Source organism: Bombina bombina, chromosome 12, assembly GCF_027579735.1.
Source record: "Bombina bombina isolate aBomBom1 chromosome 12, aBomBom1.pri, whole genome shotgun sequence".
Classification (NCBI taxonomy): Eukaryota; Metazoa; Chordata; class Amphibia; order Anura; family Bombinatoridae; genus Bombina; species Bombina bombina.
In genome coordinates, this window is record NC_069510.1 from 73,192,315 (window position 1) to 73,215,763 (window position 23,449).

The following is a 23,449-nucleotide window of genomic DNA, read 5'->3' on the forward strand; positions in this document are numbered from 1 at the left end:
GCCTGCTGCTGCCCCCAAGACAGCATGAAGGAACGGCACCCTATCTGGAAATGGATCTAGTGGGGGGCAGACTTTCTCTCTTCGCCCAGATATGGGCAAGAGATGTTCAGGATCCCTGGGCATTGGAGATCATATCTCAGGGATATCTTCTGGACTTCAAAGCTTCTCCTCCACAAGGGAGATTTCATCTTTCAAGGTTATCAGCAAACCAGATAAAGAAAGACGCATTCCTAAGCTGTGTGCAAGACCTCCTAGTAATGGGAGTGATCCATCCAGTTCCACGGACGGAACAAGGACAGGGATTTTATTCAAATCTGTTTGTGGTTCCCAAGAAAGAGGGAACCTTCAGACCAATCTTGGATCTAAAGATCTTAAACAAATTCCTCAGAGTTCCATCATTCAAAATGGAAACTATTCGGACCATCCTACCCATGATCCAAGAGGGTTAGTACATGACCACAGTGGACTTAAAGGATGCCTACCGATTCACAAAGATCATCATCGGTTCCTAAGGTTTGCCTTTCTAGACAGGCATTACCAATTTGTAGCTCTTCCCTTTGGGTTGGCCACTGCCCCGAGAATTTTTTACAAAGGTTCTGGGCTCACTTCTGGCGGTTCTAAGACCGCGAGGCATAGCGGTGGCTCCGTATCTAGACGACATCCTGATAAAGGCGTCAAGCTTTCAAATTGCCAAGTCTCATACAGAGATTGTTCTGGCATTTCTGAGGTCGCATGGGTGGAAAGTGAACGTGGAAAAGAGTTCTCTATCACCACTCACGAGAGTCTCCTTCCTAGGGACTCTTATAGATTCTGTAGAGATGAAAATTTACCTGACGGAGTCCAGGTTATCAAAACTTCTAAATGCTTGCCGTGTCCTTCATTCCATTCCACGCCCGTCAGTGGCTCAGTGCATGGAAGTAATCGGCTTAATGGTAGCGGCAATGGACATAGTGCCATTTGCGCGCCTGCATCTCAGACCGCTGCAATTATGCATGCTAAGTCAGTGGAATGGGGATTACTCAGATTTGTCCCCTCTACTAAATCTGGATCAAGAGACCAGAGATTCTCTTCTCTGGTGGCTTTCTCGGGTCCATCTGTCCAAGGGTATGACCTTTCGCAGGCCAGATTGGACGATTGTAACAACAGATGCCAGCCTTCTAGGTTGGGGCGCAGTCTGGAACTCCCTGAAGGCTCAGGGATCGTGGACTCAGGAGGAGAAACTCCTCCCAATAAATATTCTGGAGTTAAGAGCAATATTCAATGCTCTTCTAGCTTGGCCTCAGTTAGCAACACTGAGGTTCATCAGATTTCAGTCGGACAACATCACGACTGTGGCTTACATCAACCATCAAGGGGGAACCAGGAGTTCCCTAGCGATGTTAGAAGTCTCAAAGATAATTCGCTGGGCAGAGTCTCACTCTTGCCACCTGTCAGCGATCCACATCCCAGGCATAGAGAACTGGGAAGCGGATTTTCTAAATCGTCAGACTTTTCATCCGGGGGAGTGGGAACTCCATCTGGAGGTGTTTGCTCAACTGGTCCATCGTTGGGGCAATCCAGAACTGGATCTCATGGCGTCTCGCCAGAACGCCAAGCTTCCTTGTTACGGATCCAGGTCCAGGGACCCGGGAGCAACGCTGATAGATGCTCTAGCAGCTCCTTGGTTCTTCAACCTGGCCTATGTGTTTCCACCGTTTCCTCTGCTCCCTCGACTGATTGCCAAAATCAAACAGGAGAGAGCATCTGTGATTCTGATAGCACCTGCGTGGCCACGCAGGACCTGGTTTGCAGACCTAGTGGACATGTCATCTCTTCCACCATGGACTCTGCCTCTGAGGCAGGACCTTCTAATACAAGGTCCTTTCAATCATCCAAATCTAATTTCTCTGAGACTGACTGCATGGAGATTGAACGCTTGATTCTATCAAAGCGTGGCTTCTCCGAGTCAGTCATTGATACCTTAATACAAGCTCGGAAGCCTGTCACCAGGAAAATCTACCATAAGATATGGCGTAAATATCTTTATTGATGTGAATCCAAGAGTTACTCATGGAGTAAGGTTAGGATTCCTAGGATATTGTCCTTTCTTCAAGAGGGTTTGGACAAAGGCTTATCAGCTAGTTCTTTAAAAGGACAGATCTCTGCTCTGTCTATTCTTTTGCACAAGCATCTGGCAGAAGTTCCAGACGTTCAGGCATTTTGTCAGTCTTTGGTTAGGATTAAGCCTGTGTTTAAAACTGTTGCTCCCCCGTGGAGCTTAAACTTGGTTCTTAAAGTTCTTCAGGGAGTTCCGTTTGAACCCCTTCATTCCATTGATATTAAACTTTTATCTTGGAAAGTTCTGTTTTTGATGGCTATTTCCTCGGCTCGAAGAGTCTCTGAGTTATCTGCCTTACATTGTGATTCTCCTTATCTGATTTTTCATTCAGACAAGGTAGTTCTGCGTACCAAACCTGGGTTTTTACCTAAGGTGGTTTCTAACAGGAATATCAATCAAGAGATTGTTGTTCCATCATTGTGTCCTAATCCTTCTTCAAAGAAGGAACGTCTTTTGCATAATCTGGACGTAGTCCGTGCCTTGAAGTTTTACTTACAGGCTACTAAAGATTTTCGTCAAACATCTGCCCTGTTTGTCGTTTACTCTGGACAGAGGAGAGGTCAAAAAGCTTCGGCAACCTCTCTCTCCTTTTGTCTTCGGAGCATAATACGCTTAGCCTATGAGACTGCTGGACAGCAGCCCCCTGAAAGGATTACAGCTCATTCTACTAGAGCTGTGGCTTCCACCTGGGCCTTTAAAAATGAGGCCTCTGTTGAACAGATTTGCAAGGCTGCGACCTTTTCAAAATTTTACAAATTTAACAATTTTGCTTCTTCGGAGGCTGTTTTTGGGAGAAAGGTTCTACAGGCAGTGGTTCCTTCCGTTTAAGTTCCTGCCTTGTCCCTCCCATCATCCGTGTACTTTAGCTTTGGTATTGGTATCCCACAAGTAATGGATGATCCGTGGACTGGATACACTTAACAAGAGAAAACATAATTTATGCTTACCTGATAAATTTATTTCTCTTGTAGTGTATCCAGTCCACGGCCCGCCCTGTCCTTTTAAGGCAGGTCTAAATTTTAATTAAACTACAGTCACCACTGCACCCTATGGTTTCTCCTTTCTCGTCTTGTTTCGGTCGAATGACTGGATATGGCAGTGAGGGGAGGAGCTATATAGCAGCTCTGCTGTGGGTGATCCTCTTGCAACTTCCTGTTGGGAAGGAGAATATCCCACAAGTAATGGATGATCCGTGGACTGGATACACTACAAGAGAAATAAATTTATCAGGTAAGCATAAATTATGTTTCTTTCATGTAATTAGCAAGAGTCCATGAGCTAGTGACGTATGGGATATACATTCCTACCAGGAGGGGCAAAGCTTCCCAAACCTCAAAATGCCTATAAATACATCCCTCACCACACCCACAAATCAGTTTTACAAACTTTGCCTCCTATGGAGGTGGTGAAGTAAGTTTGTGCTAGATTCTACGTTGATATGCGCTCCGCAACAGGTTGGAGCCCGGTTTTCCTCTCAGCGTGCAGTGAATGTCAGAGGGATGTGAGGAGAGTATTGCCTATTTGAATGCAATGATCTCCTTCTACGGGGTCTATTTCATAGGTTCTCCGTTATCGGTCGTAGAGATTCATCTCTTACCTCCCTTTTCAGATCGACGATATACTCTTATATATATATACCATTACCTCTGCTGATTTTCGTTTCAGTACTGGTTTGGCTTTCTACAACATGTAGACGTGGGGTAAGTAAGTCTTATTTTCTGTGACACTCTAAGCTATGGTTGGGCGCTTTTTTTTATAAAGTTCTAAATATATGTATTCAAACATTTATTTGCCTTGACTCAGGATGTTCAACATTCCTTATTTTCAGACAGTCAGTTTCATATTTGGGATAATGCATTTGAATCAATCATTTTTTCTTACCTTAAAAAATTTGACTGTGGGCTGTTAGGCTCGCGGGGGCTGAAAATGCTTCATTTTATTGCGTCATTCTTGGCGCAGACTTTTTTGGCGCAAAAAATCTTTTCTGTTTCCGGCGTCATACGTGTCGCCGGAAGTTGCGTCATTTTTTGACGTTCTTTTGCGCCAAAAGTGTTGGCATTCCGGATGTGGCGTCATTTTTGGCGCCAAAAGCATTTAGGCGCCAAATAATGTGGGCGTCTTTTTTGGCGCGAAAAAATATGGGCGTCACTTTTGTCTCCACATTATTTAAGTCTCATTGATTTTTTGCTTCTGGTTGCTAGAAGCTTATTCACTGGCATTTTTTTCCCATTCCTGAAACTGTCATTTAAGGATTTTGATCAATTTTGCTTTATATGTTGTTTTTTCTATTACATATTGCAAGATGTCCCACGTTGAAGCTGAGTCAGAAGATACTTCTGGAATATCCCTGCCTGGGGCTGGAGCTACCAAAGCTAAGTGTATCTACTGTAAACTTATGGTATCTGTTCCTCCAGCTGTTGTTTGTACTGTTTTGTCATGACAAACTGTTTATGCAGATAATATTTCCTTTACGTACTGTTACATTACCTGTTGCTGTTCTGTCAACATCTAATACTCAGAGTGTTCCTGATAACATAAGAGATTTTGTTTTTAAATCCATTAAGAAGGCTATGTCTGTTATTCCTCCTTCTAGTAAATGTAAAAAGTCTTTTTAAAACTTCTCATTTTTCAGATGAATTTTTAAATGAACATCATCATTCTGATTCTGATAATGGTTCTTCTGGTTCAGAGGATTCTGTCTCAGAGGTTGATGCTGATAAATCTTCATATTTATTTAAAATGAAATTTATTCGTTCTTTACTTAAAGAAGTCCTAATTGCATTAGAAATTGAGGCTTCTGGTCCTCTTGATACTAAATCTAAACGTTTAGATAAGGTTTTTAAATCTCCTGTAGTTATTCCAGAAGTTTTTCCTGTCCCTAGTGCTATTTCTGAAGTAATTTCCAGGGAATGGAATAATTTGGGTAATTCATTTACTCCTTCTAAACGTTTTAAGCAATTATATCCTGTGCTATCTGACAGATTAGAGTTTTGGGACAAAATCCCTAAAGTTGATGGGGCTGTCTCTACTCTTGTTAAGCGTACTTTTCCTACGGCAGATGGTACTTCCTAAAGGATCCTTTAGATAGGAAAATTGAATCCTTTCTAAGAAAAGCTTACTTGTGTTCAGGTAATCTTCTTAGACCTGCTATATCTTTAGCGGATGTTGCTGCAGCTTTATCTTTTGGTTAGAAGCTTTAGCGCAACAAGTATCAGATCATAATTCTCATAGCATTTTTATTCTTCAACATGCTAATATTTTTATTTGTAATGCCATCTTTGATATCATTAGAGTTGATGTCAGGTATATGTCTCTAGCTGTTTTAGCTAGAAGAGCTTTATGGCTTAAGACTTGGAATGCTGTTATGTCTTTTAAGTCTACTCTGCTTTCCCTTTCTTTCCAGGGTAATGATCGTTTTCATTCCTTTTGTCACAACAAGGAACAAAAACCTGATCCTTCATCCTCAGGAGCAGTATCAGTTTGGAAACCATCTCCAGTCTGGAATAAATCCAAGCCTTTTAGAAAATCAATGCCAGCTCCTAAGTCCACATGAAGGTGCGGCCCTCATTCCAGCTCATCTGGTAGGGGGTAGATTACGTTTTTTCTAAGAAATTTGGATCAATTCCGTTCACAATCTTTGGATTCAGAACATTGTTTCAGAAGGGTACAGAATTGGCTTCAAGATAAGGCCTCCTGCAAAGAGATTTTTTCTTTCCCGTGTCCCAGTAAACCCAGCGAAGGCTCAAGCATTTCTGAAATGTGTTTCAGATCTAGAGTTGACTGGAGTAATTTTGCCAGTTCCAGTTCTGGAACAGGGACTGGGGTTTTATTCAAATCTCTTCATTGCACCAAAGAAGGAAAATTCCTTCAGACCAGTTCTGGATCTAAAAATATTGAATCGTTATGTAAGGATACCAACATTCAAAATGGTAACTGTAAGGACTATCCTGCCTTTTGTTCAACAAGGGCATTATATGTCTACTATAGATTTACAGGATGCATATCTGCATATTCCGATTCATCCAGATCACTATCAGTTTCTGAGATTCTCTTTCCTAGATAAGCATTACCAGTTTGTGGCTCTGCCGTTTGGCCTAGCTACAGCTCCAAGAATTTTTTACGAAGGTTCTCGGTGCCCTTCTGTCTGTAATCAGAGAACAGGGTATTGTGGTATTTCCTTATTTGGACGATATCTTGGTACTTGCTCAGTCTTCATATTTAGCAGAATCTCATTCGAATCGACTTGTGTTGTTTCTTCAACATCATGGTTGGAGGATCAATTTACCAAAAAGTTCATTGATTCCTCAGACTTAGGTAACCTTTTTAGGTTTTCAGATAGATTCAGTATCCATGACTCTATCTTTGATAGACATGAGACATCTAAATTTGATATCAGCTTGTCGTAACCTTCAGTCACAATCTTTCCCTTCGGTAGCCTTATGGCATGGAAATTCTAGGTCTTATGACTACGGCATCGGACGCGATCCCCTTTGCTCGTTTTCACATGCAGCCTCTTCAGCTCTGTATGCTGAACCAGTGGTGCAGGGATTACACAAAGATATCTCAATTAATATCTTTAAAACCGATTGTACGACACTCTCTGACGTGGTGGACAGATCACCATCGTTTAGTTCAGGGGGCTTCTTTTGTTCTTCCGACCTGGACTGTAATTTCAACAGATGCAAGTCTTACAGGTTGGGGAGCTGTGTGGGGGTCTCTGACAGCACAAGGGGTTTGGGAATCTCAGGAGGTGAGATTACCGATCAATATTTTGGAACTCCGTGCAATTTTCAGAGCTCTTCAGTCTTGGCCTCTTCTGAAGAGAGAATCGTTCATTTGTTTTCAGACAGACAATGTCACAGCTGTGGCATACATCAATCATCAAGGAGGGACTCACAGTCCTCTGGCTATGAAAGAAGTATCTCGAATTCTGGTTTGGGCGGAATCCAGCTCCTGTCTAATCTCTGCGGTTCATATTCCAGGAATAGACAATTGGGAAGCGGATTATCTCAGTCGCCAAACGTTGCATCCGGGCGAATGGTCTCTTCACCCAGAGGTATTTCTTCAGATTGTTCAAATGTGGGAACTTCCAGAAATAGATCTGATGGCTTCTCATCTAAACAAGAAACTTCCCAGGTATCTGTCCAGATCCCGGGATCCTCAGGCGGAGGCAGTGGATGCATTATCACTTCCTTGGAAGTATCATCCTGCCTATATCTTTCCGCCTCTAGTTCTTCTTCCAAGAGTAATCTCCAAGATTCTGAAGGAATGCTCGTTTGTTCTGCTGGTAGCTCCAGCATGGCCTCACAGGTTTTGGTATGCGGCTCTTGTCAGGATGGCCTCTTGCCAACCGTGGACTCTTCCGTTAAGACCAGACCTTTTGTTGCAAGGTCCTTTTTTCCATCAGGATCTCAAATCCTTAAATTTAAAGGTATGGAGATTGAACGCTTGATTCTTGGTCAAAGAGGTTTCTCTGACTCTGTGATTAATACTATATTACAGGCTCGTAAATCTGTATCTAGAGAGATATATTATAGAGTCTGGAAGACATATTTCTTGGTGTCTTTCTCATCATTTTTCCTGGCATTCTTTTAGAATTTCGAGAATTTTACAGTTTCTTCAGGATGGTTTAGAAAAAGGTTTGTCAGCAAGTTCCTTGAAAGGTCAAATCTCTGCTCTTTCTGTTCTTTTTCACAGAAAGATTGCTTATCTTCCTTATCTTTTCATTGTTTTGTACAAACCTTGGTTCGTATTAAACCTGTCATTAAGTCAATTTCTCCTCCTTGGAGTTTGAATTTGGTTCTGGGGGCTCTTCAAGCTCCTCCGTTTGAACCTATGCATTCATTAGACATTAAATTACTTTCTTGGAAAGTTTTGTTCCTTTTGGCCATCTCTTCTGCCAGAAGAGTCTCTGAATTGTCTGCTCTTTCTTGTGAGTCTCCTTTTCTGATTTTTCATCAGGATAAGGCAGTGTTGCGAACTTCTTTTGAATTTTTACCTAAGGTTGTGATTTCCAACAACATTAGTAGAGAAATTGTAGTTCCTTCATTATGCCCTAATCCTAAGAATTCTAAAGAGAAATCATTGCATTCTTTGGATGTTGTTAGAGTTTTGAAATATTATGTTGAAGTTACTAAGACTTTCCGAAAGACTTCTAGTCTATTTGTCATCTTTTCCGGTTCTAGAAAAGGCCAGAAAGCTTCTGCCATTTCTTTGGCATCTTGGTTGGAATCTTTAATTCATCATGCCTATGTTGAGTCGGGTATAACTCCGCCTCAGAGGATTACAGCTCATTCTACTAGGTCAGTTTCTACTTCCTGGGCGTTTAGGAATGAAGCTTCGGTTGATCAAATTTGCAAAGCAGCAACTTGGTCTTCTTTGCATACTTTTACTAAATTCTACCATTTTGATGTGTTTTCTTCTTCTGAAGCAGTTTTTGGTAGAAAAGTACTTCAGGCAGCTGTTTCAGTTTGAATCTTCTGCTTATGTTTTCATTTAAACTTTATTTTGGGTGTGGATTATTTTCAGCAGGAATTGGCTGTCTTTATTTTATCCCTCCCTCTCTAGTGACTCTTGCGTGGAAAGATCCACATCTTGGGTAGTCATTATCCCATACGTCACTAGCTCATGGACTCTTGCTAATTACATGAAAGAAAACATAATTTATGTAAGAACTTACCTGATAAATTCATTTCTTTCATATTAGCAAGAGTCCATGAGGCCCACCCTTTTTTGTGGTGGTTATGATTTTTTTGTATAAAGCACAATTATTCCAATTCCTTATTTTTTATGCTTTGGCACTTTTTTCTTATCACCCCACTTCTTGGCTATTCGTTAAACTGATTTGTGGGTGTGGTGAGGGGTGTATTTATAGGCATTTTGAGGTTTGGGAAACTTTGCCCCTCCTGGTAGGAATGTATATCCCATACGTCACTAGCTCATGGACTCTTGCTAATATGAAAGAAATGAATTTATCAGGTAAGTTCTTACATAAATTATGTTTTTTTGAGTAGGCCAGGTTCTTCTGTCTTTTCAACACTACAAATTGGATGCTCAGCATCGGCTTTTGCTATATTGGGGTATCAAATTTTGTCTTCTGTTGTGGATTAAATTAATTTATATTTTGTTGTATTTTCTTGTCTTCTTTTTTTCCCACCTGCTCTTTTTAAAACTTAGTAAATCATCTCACTGGTCAGTATTACCAGGGAAGGCCGAGATAGCTAGAAATTATCAACCAAATGAATTAAATTTTTAGATGTTGGCCCATATCTCTGAGCAATACTTTCCAGGCTCCCTCCCCTTGTCCACTCTTTTGGACAGACATTTCTATGACTAGGAGGGGTTGGAGGTTTAGGGAGTATCTTATGGAAGATAATAAGGGAGTTGTCAATTCTGTTTACACCCCTCAGAGAGGGGTTCTCTTTGATAACTATTACTCAAGGATATGGGCCAAGATTTGGAAATTATCTTTATTCGGTTGATAATTCCTAGTTTTTAAATTGTCTTAGTAAACTTTTCATTGTTTTGCAGTTCAGAAACACACCCCATAGGGACACGATACCCATAAGTTAAATCTTGGTGTAGCATATGTATAAAAAGCTAGACTAGAAAATATCACCTGAACATCTCTAATTTTACCTCAAAATTTCCTCAGTAGCCACATCCCATTGTAAAGGGACTTTTAAGCAGCCAGTCAGGATGCTAGTCCCGTGAATAGCAAGAGAGCGTGCATCTGGCATGTGCAGGCACAGTCATGTTATTTCCCTACTCAGTTTAAGGAAGCTTTCTATGAAATATTGTGAGATTTTTACAGTTATGCTGTGTCACTTTTAAGTGATATAACATAAGGATATTATGTCCCTTTAAACAGCATCTTGAGAATATCTATTTTACTATGGTCAGTTAGGGACAGATAGAAATAATTTCCTGTACCGATCAAATGATCACTGTGTATAATGTTACAGGGTCAGAATTTAATTACAGAAAAAGCAGGCAAAATAAATAATGATTGCATATTGCAAAAGCTTTTGTTACTTTGCATAATTAAACATTTTCTCATTAGTTACATTTTTGGTTTCAAGGGACAGGAAACCCCCACGTTTTCTTTCATGATTTGGATAGAACATACAATTTTAAACAACTTTCTAATTTACGTCTATTATCAAATTTGCTTCATTTACTTGTTATCTTTTACTGAAGGAAGAGCATTGCACTAACTGGCAGCAAACTGAACACATCAAGTTAGCCAATCACAAGAGACAAATGTGTACAGGCACCAATCAGCAGCTAGCTCCCACTAGTGTAGGATATGTGCGTATTCTTTTCAATCTTAATGGGAGGAGAGTCCACTGCTTCATTCATTACTTGTGGGAATTAAGAACCTGGCCACCAGGAGGAGGCAAAGACACCCCAGCCAAAGGTTTAAGTACATCCCCCACTCCCCTCATCCCCCAGTCATTCTTTGCCTTTCGTCACAGGAGGTTGGCAGAGAAGTGTCGGAAGATTCTGAGTAGTCTCTTATGGAGGGTAGTACTCTTTGAAATAAAACTTGAGTTTTAAGTAGTCCTGTCAGCCTCTCAGTAAGAGCATGGGTGAATGTTAGAGTCTGGAGATGCAGAGAGAGTCTTTTGGCGAACCCATCCGACTCAGTTTAACAGCTCCATTAGCAATCAGCGTTGACAAGTTTCGCTGCCTGCTTTTCTGCTCTCAAGTCCATGTCAGGAGAGATGCTACTACCCTGTCACACTTGAAGGGCTGTGTCCCTGTTCCACGGCATTGATTCTAGTAAGATCGTTTCATTTATATATATATTTGATAACGCAAGAAGACAGGGTCAGAGTGTGGCTCCTTTATCTTTATAGAACCTAGGGTAATACCCTCGGAAGGGGGTTATTGAACAGGGGGGGATTTTATTATGCATAATATTGTTTATTGTGTTTTTGCTGCATTTGTGTGAGATGAGGCTCTGTCAGTGTGGAACAGTCAGTTCATTAGCGAGAGATTGAGGCAGGCTTTTTTGGCGCGTCTCTCTCGAGTGCAGGGGCGGTCCTGCATGGCACTCCATGTGACTGGGTGTGGCCTCTGTAACTTCCTCTTTCTTGACCTGCGTTCGGATGAGACAAAAGCTGTTTCTTGTAGTGCGGGTCATAGGAGGTGGTGAGTGCCCCGGCCATTGGGATATAAAGGTGCCATTTATTTTTTAGTGACAATACTGGTAAGCCTTATTTAAATTGGAGGAACATATTGTGATTTTTCTACACATTGCATTTTATCTTTCTCTTCACAGGTTTTTTTCCTTACTTTTTTGCCTTTGGAATTGTTTTTACTGTGCCCCCTTTTTTTATTGTGCACTTTTCATCAACATATCTGCCTACTCAGGCTGGCAACACCATCACCAACAATCCTTGTTTTGTTTTTGTTTTTGTTTTTTATTGGACATCAATAGCAAACACTTGCTAACACACTAACATTTTTTGGATACACACCTATAGGAGTACCCCAGCGGATTCATTTTTGGACCCAGGTTGTGAACTTTTATTCTTGCACTGACTATTATTTTTTGCACTGACTTTTTGGAACACACATTTTTTACACACTGGACATTTTTTAAAAGTTTTTTTTGATTTTTATTGATTTTTTATTGGTTGTTACTACCCCATTTTTAGCACTTTGGAGTATTGCACCAAGTCACTTTGCAGCACATTTGTGTTATTTCTGTCTTTCTAGAATTGCCCTGTGTATATTGTTATAGTACATATATATATATTTCACAATCTTATCCTCATTGTTATTAGCGTGGATCCATGCCTTTTTATATTGTATTTTAAATTGTATTTTTAGTATCACATTTTAATTTTGCTTGTATTCTTTGCACTTTGAGTTGTAATAAATATTTTGTAAACCTTAGCCTCACAGTTTGGCGCCTAGGAATAACCTTCTCACGTACCATTTATTTTTTAGATCAAGTCCGTAATAAAGGCGCAAGCTATGGAGGACTCTGATATGTTAGAGGATACTCCCTCTTTATCTAAACCTATTAACTGTGTATATTGCGAGGAGATTCCAGTCGAGCCGCCTACGCAACTTTGCTCTACATGCTTTGACAATATTGCTATATCCAAAAAGAATAAAGTATTTAGTACGACTGAGCTGTCCACCTCTGAGGTTCTCTGCTCCATGAGGTGCGTTCCCTACAATCATCTCTGTTTACACAAGCAGTTCCCCAGGGCACTACTAATCCTCCTGCTGGAGGGGCCCTTTTGCCTCCAGACTTCGACGATCAGCTACAGACGGCGGTTTCTGCGGCCATTAATGTGATGCCTCGCCCTACTAAGCACAAGCGGAAGGTACGGCAATGCTCAGGGGTCTTCGACTCTGCTGGATGTCTCAGATAGATTATCCGCTGAGGAGGACAACTCCAAATTATCGGAGGATGTCACATCTGGGCCGGAATCGGCTACTTCTAGGCCTCTGTCCACTGACGAACCAGATTTTAAATTTAAGATGGAGCTTTTGTGCTTTCTGCTGAAAGAGGTGCTTGCTACGTTGGAGGTTCCGGAACTGAAGCTACCGGAGGAAGCTTCCATCCCTAAACTGGATAGGGTTTACGAGGACTGAGTAGCGCCCCAGGCCTTCTTGGTTCTAGTCAAGATGGCTAACATTATTAAGAATGAATGGGAGAAACTTGGTTCATCCTTTTCCCCGTGCCGGACACGCAGCTTAAACTGTGGGGAACCGTCCCTAAGGTGGATGGTGCTATCTGCATGCTCGCTAAGCGAACAACTATTCCACTAGAGGATAGCTCCTCTTTCAAGGAACCCATGGATAAAAAGATAGAGGCCATGTTGCGGGAGATGTTCCAACTCACAGGGTTCGTTTTCCAACCGGTGGCGGTGGTCACTGCAGTGTCTGGTGCGGCTACCTACTGGTGTGACGCTCTATCAGCAATGGTGAAGGTGGAGACTCCCCTCAAGGAGATTCTAGAACAAATCAAGGCCTTAAGGGTAGCGCATTCATTCATTTGTGATGCTAACATGCAGATTATTCACCTGAATGCTAAGACATCAGGGTTTTCGGTTTTAGCCCGCAGGGCTCTGTGGCTAAAGTCGTGGTCTGCAGACATTGCTTCCAAGTCTCGCTTGCTTTCCCTTCCATTCAAAGGGAAAGTTTTGTTTGGACCGGCCCTGAATTCTATCATATTTACAGTCATGGGTGGCAAGGGTGCCTTCTTGCCTCAGGATAAGAAGGCTAAACCTAAGGGGTCTACTTTTTCGTCCCTTTTTTTGCGGACAAGTCCCAGCGCCAGCAGCCTGCCACAAAGTCTGAGCAATCCAAGGGATCTTGGAAGCCAGCTAACTCTTGGAACAAATCCAAGCAGAACAAGAAGCCCGCTGAGTAAAAGTCGGCATGAAGGGGTGGCTCCGATCCGCCCTCGGATCAGATAGGGGGCAGACTCTCTCTTTTTGCGGAGGCCTGGAGAAGAGAAGTTATAGACCCTTGGGTTCCGGAGGTCGTAGCCCAGGGTTACAGGATAGGTTTCAACCCCTATCCGCCCAGAGGCAGATTCCTCCTGTCAAACATATCTTCAAGACCAGAAAAGAGAGATGCCTTCGTGGGGTGTGTGAGGGATCTCTCGTCTCTCTGGGTAATCGTCCCAGTCTCTCTGGAAGAAAGAGGTCTTGGGTATTATTCAAACCTTTTTGTGGTCCCAAAGAAGAAGGACATGTTTCGTCCAATTCTGGACCTAAAGGCCCTAAACAAGTTTTTGTCAGTTCCATCGTTCAAGATGGAGACGATCAGGTAAATTTTGCCCCTGGTTCAAGAGGGCCAATTCATGGCGACTATAGACCTGAAGGATGCTTACCTTCACGTTCCAATCCACAAGGATCACTTCAGGTTTCTAAGATTCGCTTTCCTAGACCAGCACTTCCAGTTTGTGGCCCTTCCGTTTGGTCTGGCGACTGCCCCAAGAGTCTTTACAAAGGTTCTGGGAGCTCTTCTCGCAGTAGCGAGAGCCAGAGGTATTGCATTGGCTCCTTACCTGGACGATATCCTGGTCCAAGCTCCATCCTACAGTCTTGCGGAGGATCACTCGAGAGCTCTTCTCCTTCTCCTTTGGTCCCACGGGTGGAAGATAAACGAAGGAAAGAGTTTGTTGGTCCCCAGCAACAGGGTGGAATTCCTGGGTACGATAATAGATTCTTCAGCCATGAAGATATTTTTGACAGATCAGAGACGTTGCAAGCTTGCGTCCACCTGTCTAGCTCTTCAGACATCATCCAGGACATCCGTGGCCAGGTGTATGGAGGTGATCTGGCTCATGGTATCCAGCATAGATGTCATTTCATTTGCCAGATTCCATCCCAGACCTCTTCAGCTGTGCATTTTGAGACAATGGAATGGCGATCATTCAGATCTGTCCCAACAGACTGGTGAGGGAGTCCCTATCTTGGTGGACCCGACCGGGGCAGTTTTCACAGGGGACATCCTTTTTGAGACCATCCTGGGAGATAGTGACCACGGATGCAAGTCTATCAGGATGGGGAGCTGTTTGGGGTGCAAGAAGGGCACAGGGCAGATGGACTCGAGAGGAGTCAAGTCTATCTATAAATATTTTGGAACTTCTAGCGATATTCAATGCTCTGAGGGCTTGGCCCCTTCTGGGGTCGTCCCGATTAATCAGATTCCAGTTGGACAACATTACCTCAGTGGACGAGAAGCTCCCTAGCCATGAGGGAAGTATCTCAGATTCTGGACTGGGCAAAGACTCACTATTGTTTGTTCTCATCGATCCACATTCTGGGTGTGGACAACTGGGAAGCGGATTTTCTGAGCAGACAGACATTTCATCCAGGGGAATGGTCTCTCCATCCCGAGATGTTCGCGGAGATCTGCTGCAGATGGGGGATGCTGGAGATAGACCTCATGGCGTCCAGACTCAATTGCAAACTACCCAGATACGGGTCGCGATCCAGGGATTCCCAGACGAAACTGATAGATGCCTTGGCGGTACCCTGGGACTTAAACCTAATTTACATATTTCCACCGTTGCCTCTTTTACCTTGTGTAGTGGCCAGCATCAAGCAGGAGCAAGCTTTGGCTATTCTGATTGCTCCATCGTGGCCGAGGAGGATGTGGTTTGTGGATCTGGTGGGGATGTCATCTCCACTGTGGAGGTTGCCTTGTTGCAGCGATCTGCTGGTTCAAGGTCCTTTTCTACACTCTCATTCAGGCCAGGAAACCGGTCACTCGACGCATCTACCACAAGGTGTGGAGGACCTACTTGTCCTGGTGTGAGGAACAAGGATATCTCTGGCATAAGGTCAGGGTATCTAGGATTTTGGATTTTCTCTAGGACGGTCTAGATAAGGGTCTTGTCGCCAGTTCCCTAAGGGGACAGATCTCGGCTTTATCTGTACTGTTGCATAAGAAGCTTGCGGAGCTTCCTGACATTTAGTCCTTTGTTCAGGCTCTGGTTAGGATCAGGCCTGTCTTCAGGAATCCGGCTCCTCCTTGGAGCTTAAACTTGGTTCGTAAGGTTTTGCAAAGGGCTCCATTTGAGCCTATGCATGCTCTTGACATTAAGGTTCTTTCATGGAAAGTCCTGTTATTACTGGCTATTGCCTCGGCACGTAGAGTCTTTGAGTTGGCGGCCTTGCAGTGCGAGCCGCCCTACTTAGTTTTTAATGCTGATAAGGCTGTTTTTCGCACTGGATTGGGATTTCTTCCCAAGGTGGTGTTGAGTCGTAACATCAATCAGGAAATAGTGGTTCCGTCTTTGTGTCCTTACCCTTCTTGGAAGGAGAGGTTACGTCATAATCTGGATGTGGTTTGGGCTTTGAAGTTTTATCTTCAGGCCACAAAGGAGTTCAGACAGACCTCTTCCTTATATGTTGTGTACTCAGGGAAGCGGCAAAGGGCCTCTGCCACTTCTCTATAATTTTGGTTGAGGAGTATGATCCGTCTGGCATATGAGACAGCGGGACACAAGCCTCCGCAGAGGATTACTGCTCACTCGACTAGAGCTGTGGCCTCTTCTTCGGCCTTTAAGAATGAGGCTTCTATGGACCTGATTTGTAAGACGGCCACTTGGTCTTCCTTACATACTTTTGCAAAATTTTACAAATTTTATGTTTTTGCTTTGGCAGAAGCAGCTTTTGGGTTCTGCAGGCTGTGGTGCCCTCAGTTTAGAGTTCGCCTCCTTTTGCCCTCCCGTTTTTTTCATTCAGTGTCCTCTAGAGCTTGGGTATTTTTCCCCACAAGTAATGAATGAAGCAGTGGACTCTCCTCCCATTAAGATGGAAAACATAAATTATGCTTACCTGATAATTTCGTTTCCATCTGTGGGAGGAGAGTCCACTGCCCCCGCCTGTTTCTCTGGTGGGTGGACCAAAATTTAATTTTATTCTTCTGGCACCATTTATACCCTGATATTTCTCATACTGTTCCTTGTTCCCTTGGCAGAATGACTGGGAGGTACTTAAGCCTTTGGCTGGGGTGTCTTTGCCTCTTCCTGGCGGCCAGGTTCTTAGTTCCCACAAGTAATGAATGAAGCAGTGGACTCTACTGCCACAGATGGAAATGAAATTATCAGGTAAGCATAATTTATGTTTTTCAACAAGGGATACCAAGAGAACGAAGCACATTTGAAAATTGAAGTGAATTTAAAAGTGTCTTAAAATTACACGCTCTATCTGAATCCTGCAAGTTTAATTTTGACTCTAATTACTGTTAAACCATCAATACTTCTGCAACTCTTTGTCTTTTTCAGGTTCTCATTGATTTTCCACACACTACCTGTTGCATTCCAGCCGATTACCTACTTGACCTCATTCCCCGTATGCGTCCGCGAGCATTCTCCATTGCTTCGTCCCTACAGGTGAGATATTATAGTAGAGAATAACACAGCGTTAATATAACGCTTTCTCTTTAATAAAAATGAGTCAGTTTAAGCACCAAAAACGTATATTGTTTAGTGTAAACAAGGGATTGTGTAAATCAATATTGGACAAACATAATTTCTTAAAGGGTCACATTTGAGGCCTTCAAGTTCACAAAAAAAAGGTCCATAGAACATTTTTATTTGGATATACAGGTAGAGGGGCTCTTCTGAGTTTTTTTGGTGTTAATTTAAAGGGATACAAAGGTCAAAATTTAAATGTGCATTTTTTTAAAAGCATTTTTGCTATATACTTCCATTAACAAAAATGCTTCTAGTAAAAGATATTGCTGGTTTCCAGTGGCATATGCAAATATGCTGTGAAGGCATGTGCATTATTATAAAAATACTGAGCTCTTTGCACTGGCGGTGGTGTGTATTTCATCTGTAAAGACTTAATTTACGCTGGTGCACAGGCCCTCACAGCAAATGTGCGTATGCTGCAGAAAAACAGTAATAATTTTTACTAGAAGTATTTTTGCTAATGAAAGTTTATTGCAAAAATGCTTCTATTTAGAAATGAAATGTGCCCATGTACATTTCAATTTTGACCATTTTATCCTTTTAAGGGGACATACCAGGGTTTCACGCATAAAAAGACTGAGGTGTTGTGTATGCAACATCTGAATAATTAAATTTTAAAAATGTGGGTTTCATGTCCCTTTAAAATCTGAACTATTAAAGTAATAAGGAATGCATACTTATATAAATAAAATATTCTTTTAAACCATGAAGAAAAATGTTAGCAAAATCCAAGAATCTGAGATGCATGTAAATTAAATAGCTTATTACGAATGTATAAATATATTTAAGTCTCTATTGCAGCTGAGTCAATCACAGGTGAAGGTCACAAGGGCAAAACAATTCATTCATAACTTCAGGTTATAATTGCTAAGCAACATACTCCGAGATGCTAATCTTCCTCTAAAAACTACCAAGTTTACAAATGTTAAATAAAAATGGAAGCTGGAAAACATTTAAGGGACAGTCTAGTCAAAATGAAACTTTCATGAATCAGATAGAGCATGCAATTTTAAGCAACTTTCTGATTTAGTCCTATTATCAATTTTACTTGGTTCTCTTTGTATCTTTATTTTAAAACGCCAGAATATAATCTTAGGAGCTGGCCTATTTTTGGTTCAGCACCTGGGTAGTGCTTGCTGATTGGTGTCTAAATTCAGCCACCAATCAGCAAATGTTACCCAGGTTCTGAACCAAAAATGGGCTGGTTACTAAGCATACATTCCTGCTTTTTCAAATAAAGATACCATTTACAACAAAGAACATTTGATAATAGGAGTAAATTAAAAAGTTGCTTAAAATTGCCTGCTCTATCTGAATCGTGAAAGTTTAATTTTGACTAGACTATTCCTTTAAACCGGCTAAATGTGGTTGTGGTTTCTGGACCAGATTTAACTGAAAATGTAAATGCTGCCAAAATAAGCTAAATTTAAAAAATAAAAAAGATTTAGTGATTGTAAGTTTTACTTTAGAATCTTTCTTTAAGGTTTCAGAATACTGGATCTGACTACTTAAGCCACAATTCCTATCTCTATAGCTTTTCTATTTGATTTTAATTCTGATAAAATGAATGTACGCAGTATTATTATTATTATAAGAACTGTGCCACTGTACACGTATACAAATATATGCAAATTAGACTATTTATGTATGTGGTTAGTTTTTGTGTCTTTATTTATTGCCAACTGTATTATGTGCGGCTGCTCCTAGATATAATACATTAAATAAATATATATGTAGAGTTCAGATTACTGAAGTGAGACTGTTTTCTTCTTTCACAGGCGCATCCTAATAGAATCCAGATCCTCATGGGCGTGGTTCAATATAAAACTAAACTGCATGAACCAAGGCGTGGCCTGTGCTCTTCCTGGCTGGCTTCTTTTAGCCCTGATAAGGGTGAGCTGTTGGCTCCTTTACTTCTTTTAGGTCTTGAGTGAGAATGAGTCACTGGTTGAAATTAATTGTTTGACCTTTAAATATATAGGCGGATTGCAAATATACCTACATTTATGTCTTTTATTAAAACTGCTCTGTAGGGTATCTTTTTTTCTCCCACAGATAAATGATGCACTTGAGTTCATGGTATTAAGTGATTTCTGAGAAATTAAGTATATGCTAATGCAGGCTCGACAAACCCAGTAGAAGAGTTCAAAAGGGGGATATTTAATATAAGCGCCTAAACCTCTGTCAGGCTTAAAATCTAAAATATGTTAAGCACTTAAAAATAACATGTAGTGTGGAGAAAAGTTATTTAACAGAATATAACTACACAATTAATAAATATATATATATATATATACATATATATATAAATACAGCATTTATTTAAACAGATAAACATAAGATGCTTATATAGCTAAATCATGCATGATTCTAAAAGTAAAGTTAAAAAAATATATTTGGGAATTCCTTAAAAATATGGTACCAGGAAAATTAATATTTATTCCGGATATTTTGTCCCCACAAAAATTGAGAATCGATAGGTAAAAGTCAATAAGGTAAAGTCAGTTAAAAGGTTATTATATAGAAAACGCAAAACAATGATGGTTTGTTTCTTTGGCAGATGGTATGAAACTTCCTTTTGTGCGTCCCTTTATAAAATGTATTTGCAGAAAGTTTATATTTCTCCTTGTTTCCTTATAATAGTCGAAAGCTTTATGGTAATTCTTACCGGAATCCCTTTATCATGCAATACTAGACTGATTCCTAAGTAAAGGAATGGGTTTTCCGAACTGTAGTCTCACATCAAACTCGGTGCTTCCGAGACTCCCACCTATGCGGGATGATGTCACCTTCCTTAAAGCAATGATCTGTAATGGCAACGCGTTTCAGCTCGTCAGAGCCTTTCTCAAGCCAATATCGGATCCATTATTAGCAGTCTATTTGAAAGCCCCCCAAAAAGGGGGCGTGTTCTTATTGTATATGGTTTGCTGTATTGTCTTCAAGTTGTTAAGTGCTGATGCGCTTTTTCACGTCTTTCACTGTGGTATCTGGAGCCCCAAATTGTTGATGAATCTGAATGTTTCATTGTAACAGCCTCACATGTAGAATGAACCCAGATTTAATCGACAAACCCAGTAGCCATGGAGCCACTGGCTCCTAGAATTTTACCCCTGGCTCCTAACGTTTTATCTAAATTTTTATTTTTTATTGAAATATCATCACCATAAAATTAAATTAGAATACGACGCTTCAGGTAAGATTCACAAACAAGTATGGTAAATTCTAAACCGATAAGTTCAGAATATATAAAATAACATTATGGAGTATATTTATGAAGCAGCGGAGTCTGCTTATTCCACACGATCCTTGAGGCTCGCCAGAAATGTAAGTTAAGAAGCAGCCGTTTTAAGACCGCTGCTCCTTAACTCGTCCGCCATCTCTGAGGTGGCGGACAGCAATCATTCTGATCAGATATGTTCGGGATAATTGACACCCCCTGCTAGCAGCCGATTGGCCACAAATGTGCAGGGGGCGGCATTGCACAAGCATTTCACCAGAAATGCTTGTGGATTGTTAAATGCCAACAGTGTATGCTGTCGGCATTTAGTGATGTCGGGCTGACATGATCCGCTACAGCGGGTGATGTCTGCCCGACAGTTAATAAATCGGCTAAAAATCCTAAGCACTTAGAATAAGGCCGTTATAAAAATGTAAAACCCTGAGCTCTTGGAGACCTCGTTTTTAATATTATATGTTAAAGAAATCCTCTTAAAACAAATCAGCCACTCTTGAGCTTCATGAAATCTCTATTGATGAGGTTAGAGTGATTATATTAAACAAAATATTGAAAAGAAAATCCCCCAGAATATATAAACAGGCCTCTCATGGCCCTTTAATGAAATCGTTAAAGAAACATATTGGAAGAAAATGTCCTTAAAGGGTCAGTATAAGCTCCAATTCGAACAAGATGATAGTAGATTGAACGTATAAAATACGCAACAAGTAACTAAATAGATGTTTTTGTGGTCATAAAAGTGTAAACCACCACATTACCTATTCCGGAAGACATGAATAAGGGCTCTAGATTATATTGGTCTTTCTTAGCATAATAGTGAGCCTTATAGGGACAGTCTAGTCCAAAACAAACTTTCATTATTCAGATAGGGCATGTAATTTTAAACAACTTTCCAATTTACTTCTATCACCAATTTTGCTTTGTTCTCTTGGTATTCTTAATTGAAAGCTAAATATAGGAGGTTCATATGCTAATTTCTAAGCCCTTGAAGGTCGCCTCTTAGCTCAGGGCATTTTGACAGTTTTTCACCACTAGAGGGTGTTAGTGCATGTGTTTCATATAGATAACACTGTGCTCACGCACATGGAGTTACTATGAGCCAGCACTGATTGGCTAAAATGTAAGTCTGTCAAAAGAACTGAAATAAAGGGCAGTTTGCAGAGGCTTAGATACAAGGTAATCACAGAGGTAAAAAGTGTATTAATATAACTGTTGGTTATGCAAAACTGGGGAATGGGTAATAAAGGGATTATCTATCCTTTAAAACAATAAATATTCTGCTTTAGACTGTCCCTTTAACAGCTAATATAATATAGAAACCATGGAGTTTATTAATGTTGATATTTTGGTCACTAGAATACATCAGATATTTAGGAATATGTATGAAATGTACAAACAAAGGAACATTAGTAGGCATGGAGTTAAAGGGACACTTAAGTCAAAATTAAACTTTCATGATTCAGATAGAGCAGTAATTTTAAACAACTTTCCAATTTACTTCCATTAACAAAATGTGCACAGTCTTTTAATATTTAAATGTTTTGAGTCACCAGCTCCTACTGAGCATGTGCAAGAAATCATAGAATATACTTATATGCATTTGTGATTGGCTGATGGCTGTCACATGGTACAGGGGGAGTGGATATAGACATAACTTTTAAAATTGTCAGAAAAACAAATCTACTACTCATTTGAAGTTCAGACTAAGTGCTATTGCATTGTCTTGTTATCTTGCATTTGTTCATTATGCAAATCTACTGTGTTGACTGGTCCTTTAAAATGTATCAGATCTGAGACTTCATGTCAAATGTAAAGATATTAGAAGCCATTAGATGGTAACTGTCCCCATGCCCCGGCCGCAGGCATCTGGATACAACCACCTATTTATAAACAGCATATGCCTGGCAATATAACCATGTAACATAAGCAAAATTTATTCTGTGCTATATTCTCTAAATTATAGAAATTGTATGTATCTGAAGGAGGTTAACAGGCTTTCTCCAAGACCAAATGGTATGTATGCAACTTAAAGGGACAGTATACAGCAAACGATTACTTGCCACCGTAGTTGGCTAATCCCATGCCCAGCCTCCAAAAAGGCTCATGCCCAGCTTCCCTGCAATCCCATGCCCAGCCTCCCTGTATTCGACTTATGCTCATTTATTTAGTCTCTCACTCATGTTTGTCTGATGTAAATTTTGGAGCATTGGCATTTGATTAAAGGGACAGTGTACACTAATTTTTATATAACTGCATGTAATAGACACTACTATAAAGAAGAATATGCACAGATACTGATCTAAAAATCCAGTATAAAACCTTTTAAAAACTTACTTAGACGCTCCCAGTTTAGCACTGTTGATGGGGTTAGGCTGAGACACCCACTGACAGGGGCTGGGAAAACATGAAGAGCAGACACGCCCCCTCCCCTGCATATGAAAAAATAGATTATATAAACTGGAGCTGCAGGAATCTGTAGACATCAGTATACATCCAAAACTTTGAGGCTTGGTTAGGAGTCTGAAAATCAGCACAATGTTATTTAAAAATAAGCAAAACTATACATTGTTACAAAAACACTCCCTGATGGGCCATATAAATTGATCCTCTACAAAACATGTATGCAAAGAAATATCTAGTGTACAATATCCCTTTAACAATTCTTAACAGTAGATTAAATTCTGAACTTTACAAGGCCAACTCTGCTACATAAAGGCAACCAGAGTTTTACTATTTGGCAAGAATACTCTTTACGCCTAATGTAAATCTAAATCCACTGAGATAACTACACGTTGTATTAAATTAGAACCAAGGGGAGTATCCCTCCCAAGTTGTTATTTGAAATTTGATGATTAAAGTAAATCAAATTACATTCCCTATATGAATCATGAAAGTTTAATTTTGACTACTCTATCCCTTTAACATTGATTTTGGGTCAAACAACCATAGTCATTAAGTGACAAAAATTGTGTCATAGGTAAAGTGCTTGTTCCTCTATGGGTGAAGAAAGGCAGCATGAAGTTCCCTTCAGATCCATTAATCCCCACTGTGATGGTTGGACCAGGGACGGGGGTGGCACCATTCCGTGCAGCTATACAGGAGAGGGTGGCACATGGTAAACCAGGTGAGAAGCTTCAAAGGTGCCTTCTTTTAA

At 40.7% G+C, this 23,449-nt stretch overlaps 1 protein-coding gene across 1 annotated transcript in view; it reads left to right on the plus strand.

The window, feature by feature from the left end:
• The window catches only part of NDOR1 (NADPH dependent diflavin oxidoreductase 1), a 127,171-nt gene that overhangs the window by 61,242 nt on the left and 42,480 nt on the right, over window positions 1-23,449 (plus strand). Inside the window, exons 10-12 of the mRNA XM_053696225.1 lie at window positions 16,869-16,976; window positions 18,839-18,953; window positions 23,273-23,419. Of these exons, the coding sequence (XP_053552200.1) occupies window positions 16,869-16,976; window positions 18,839-18,953; window positions 23,273-23,419 (370 nt within the window). The remainder of the gene's footprint in view (window positions 1-16,868; window positions 16,977-18,838; window positions 18,954-23,272; window positions 23,420-23,449) is intronic.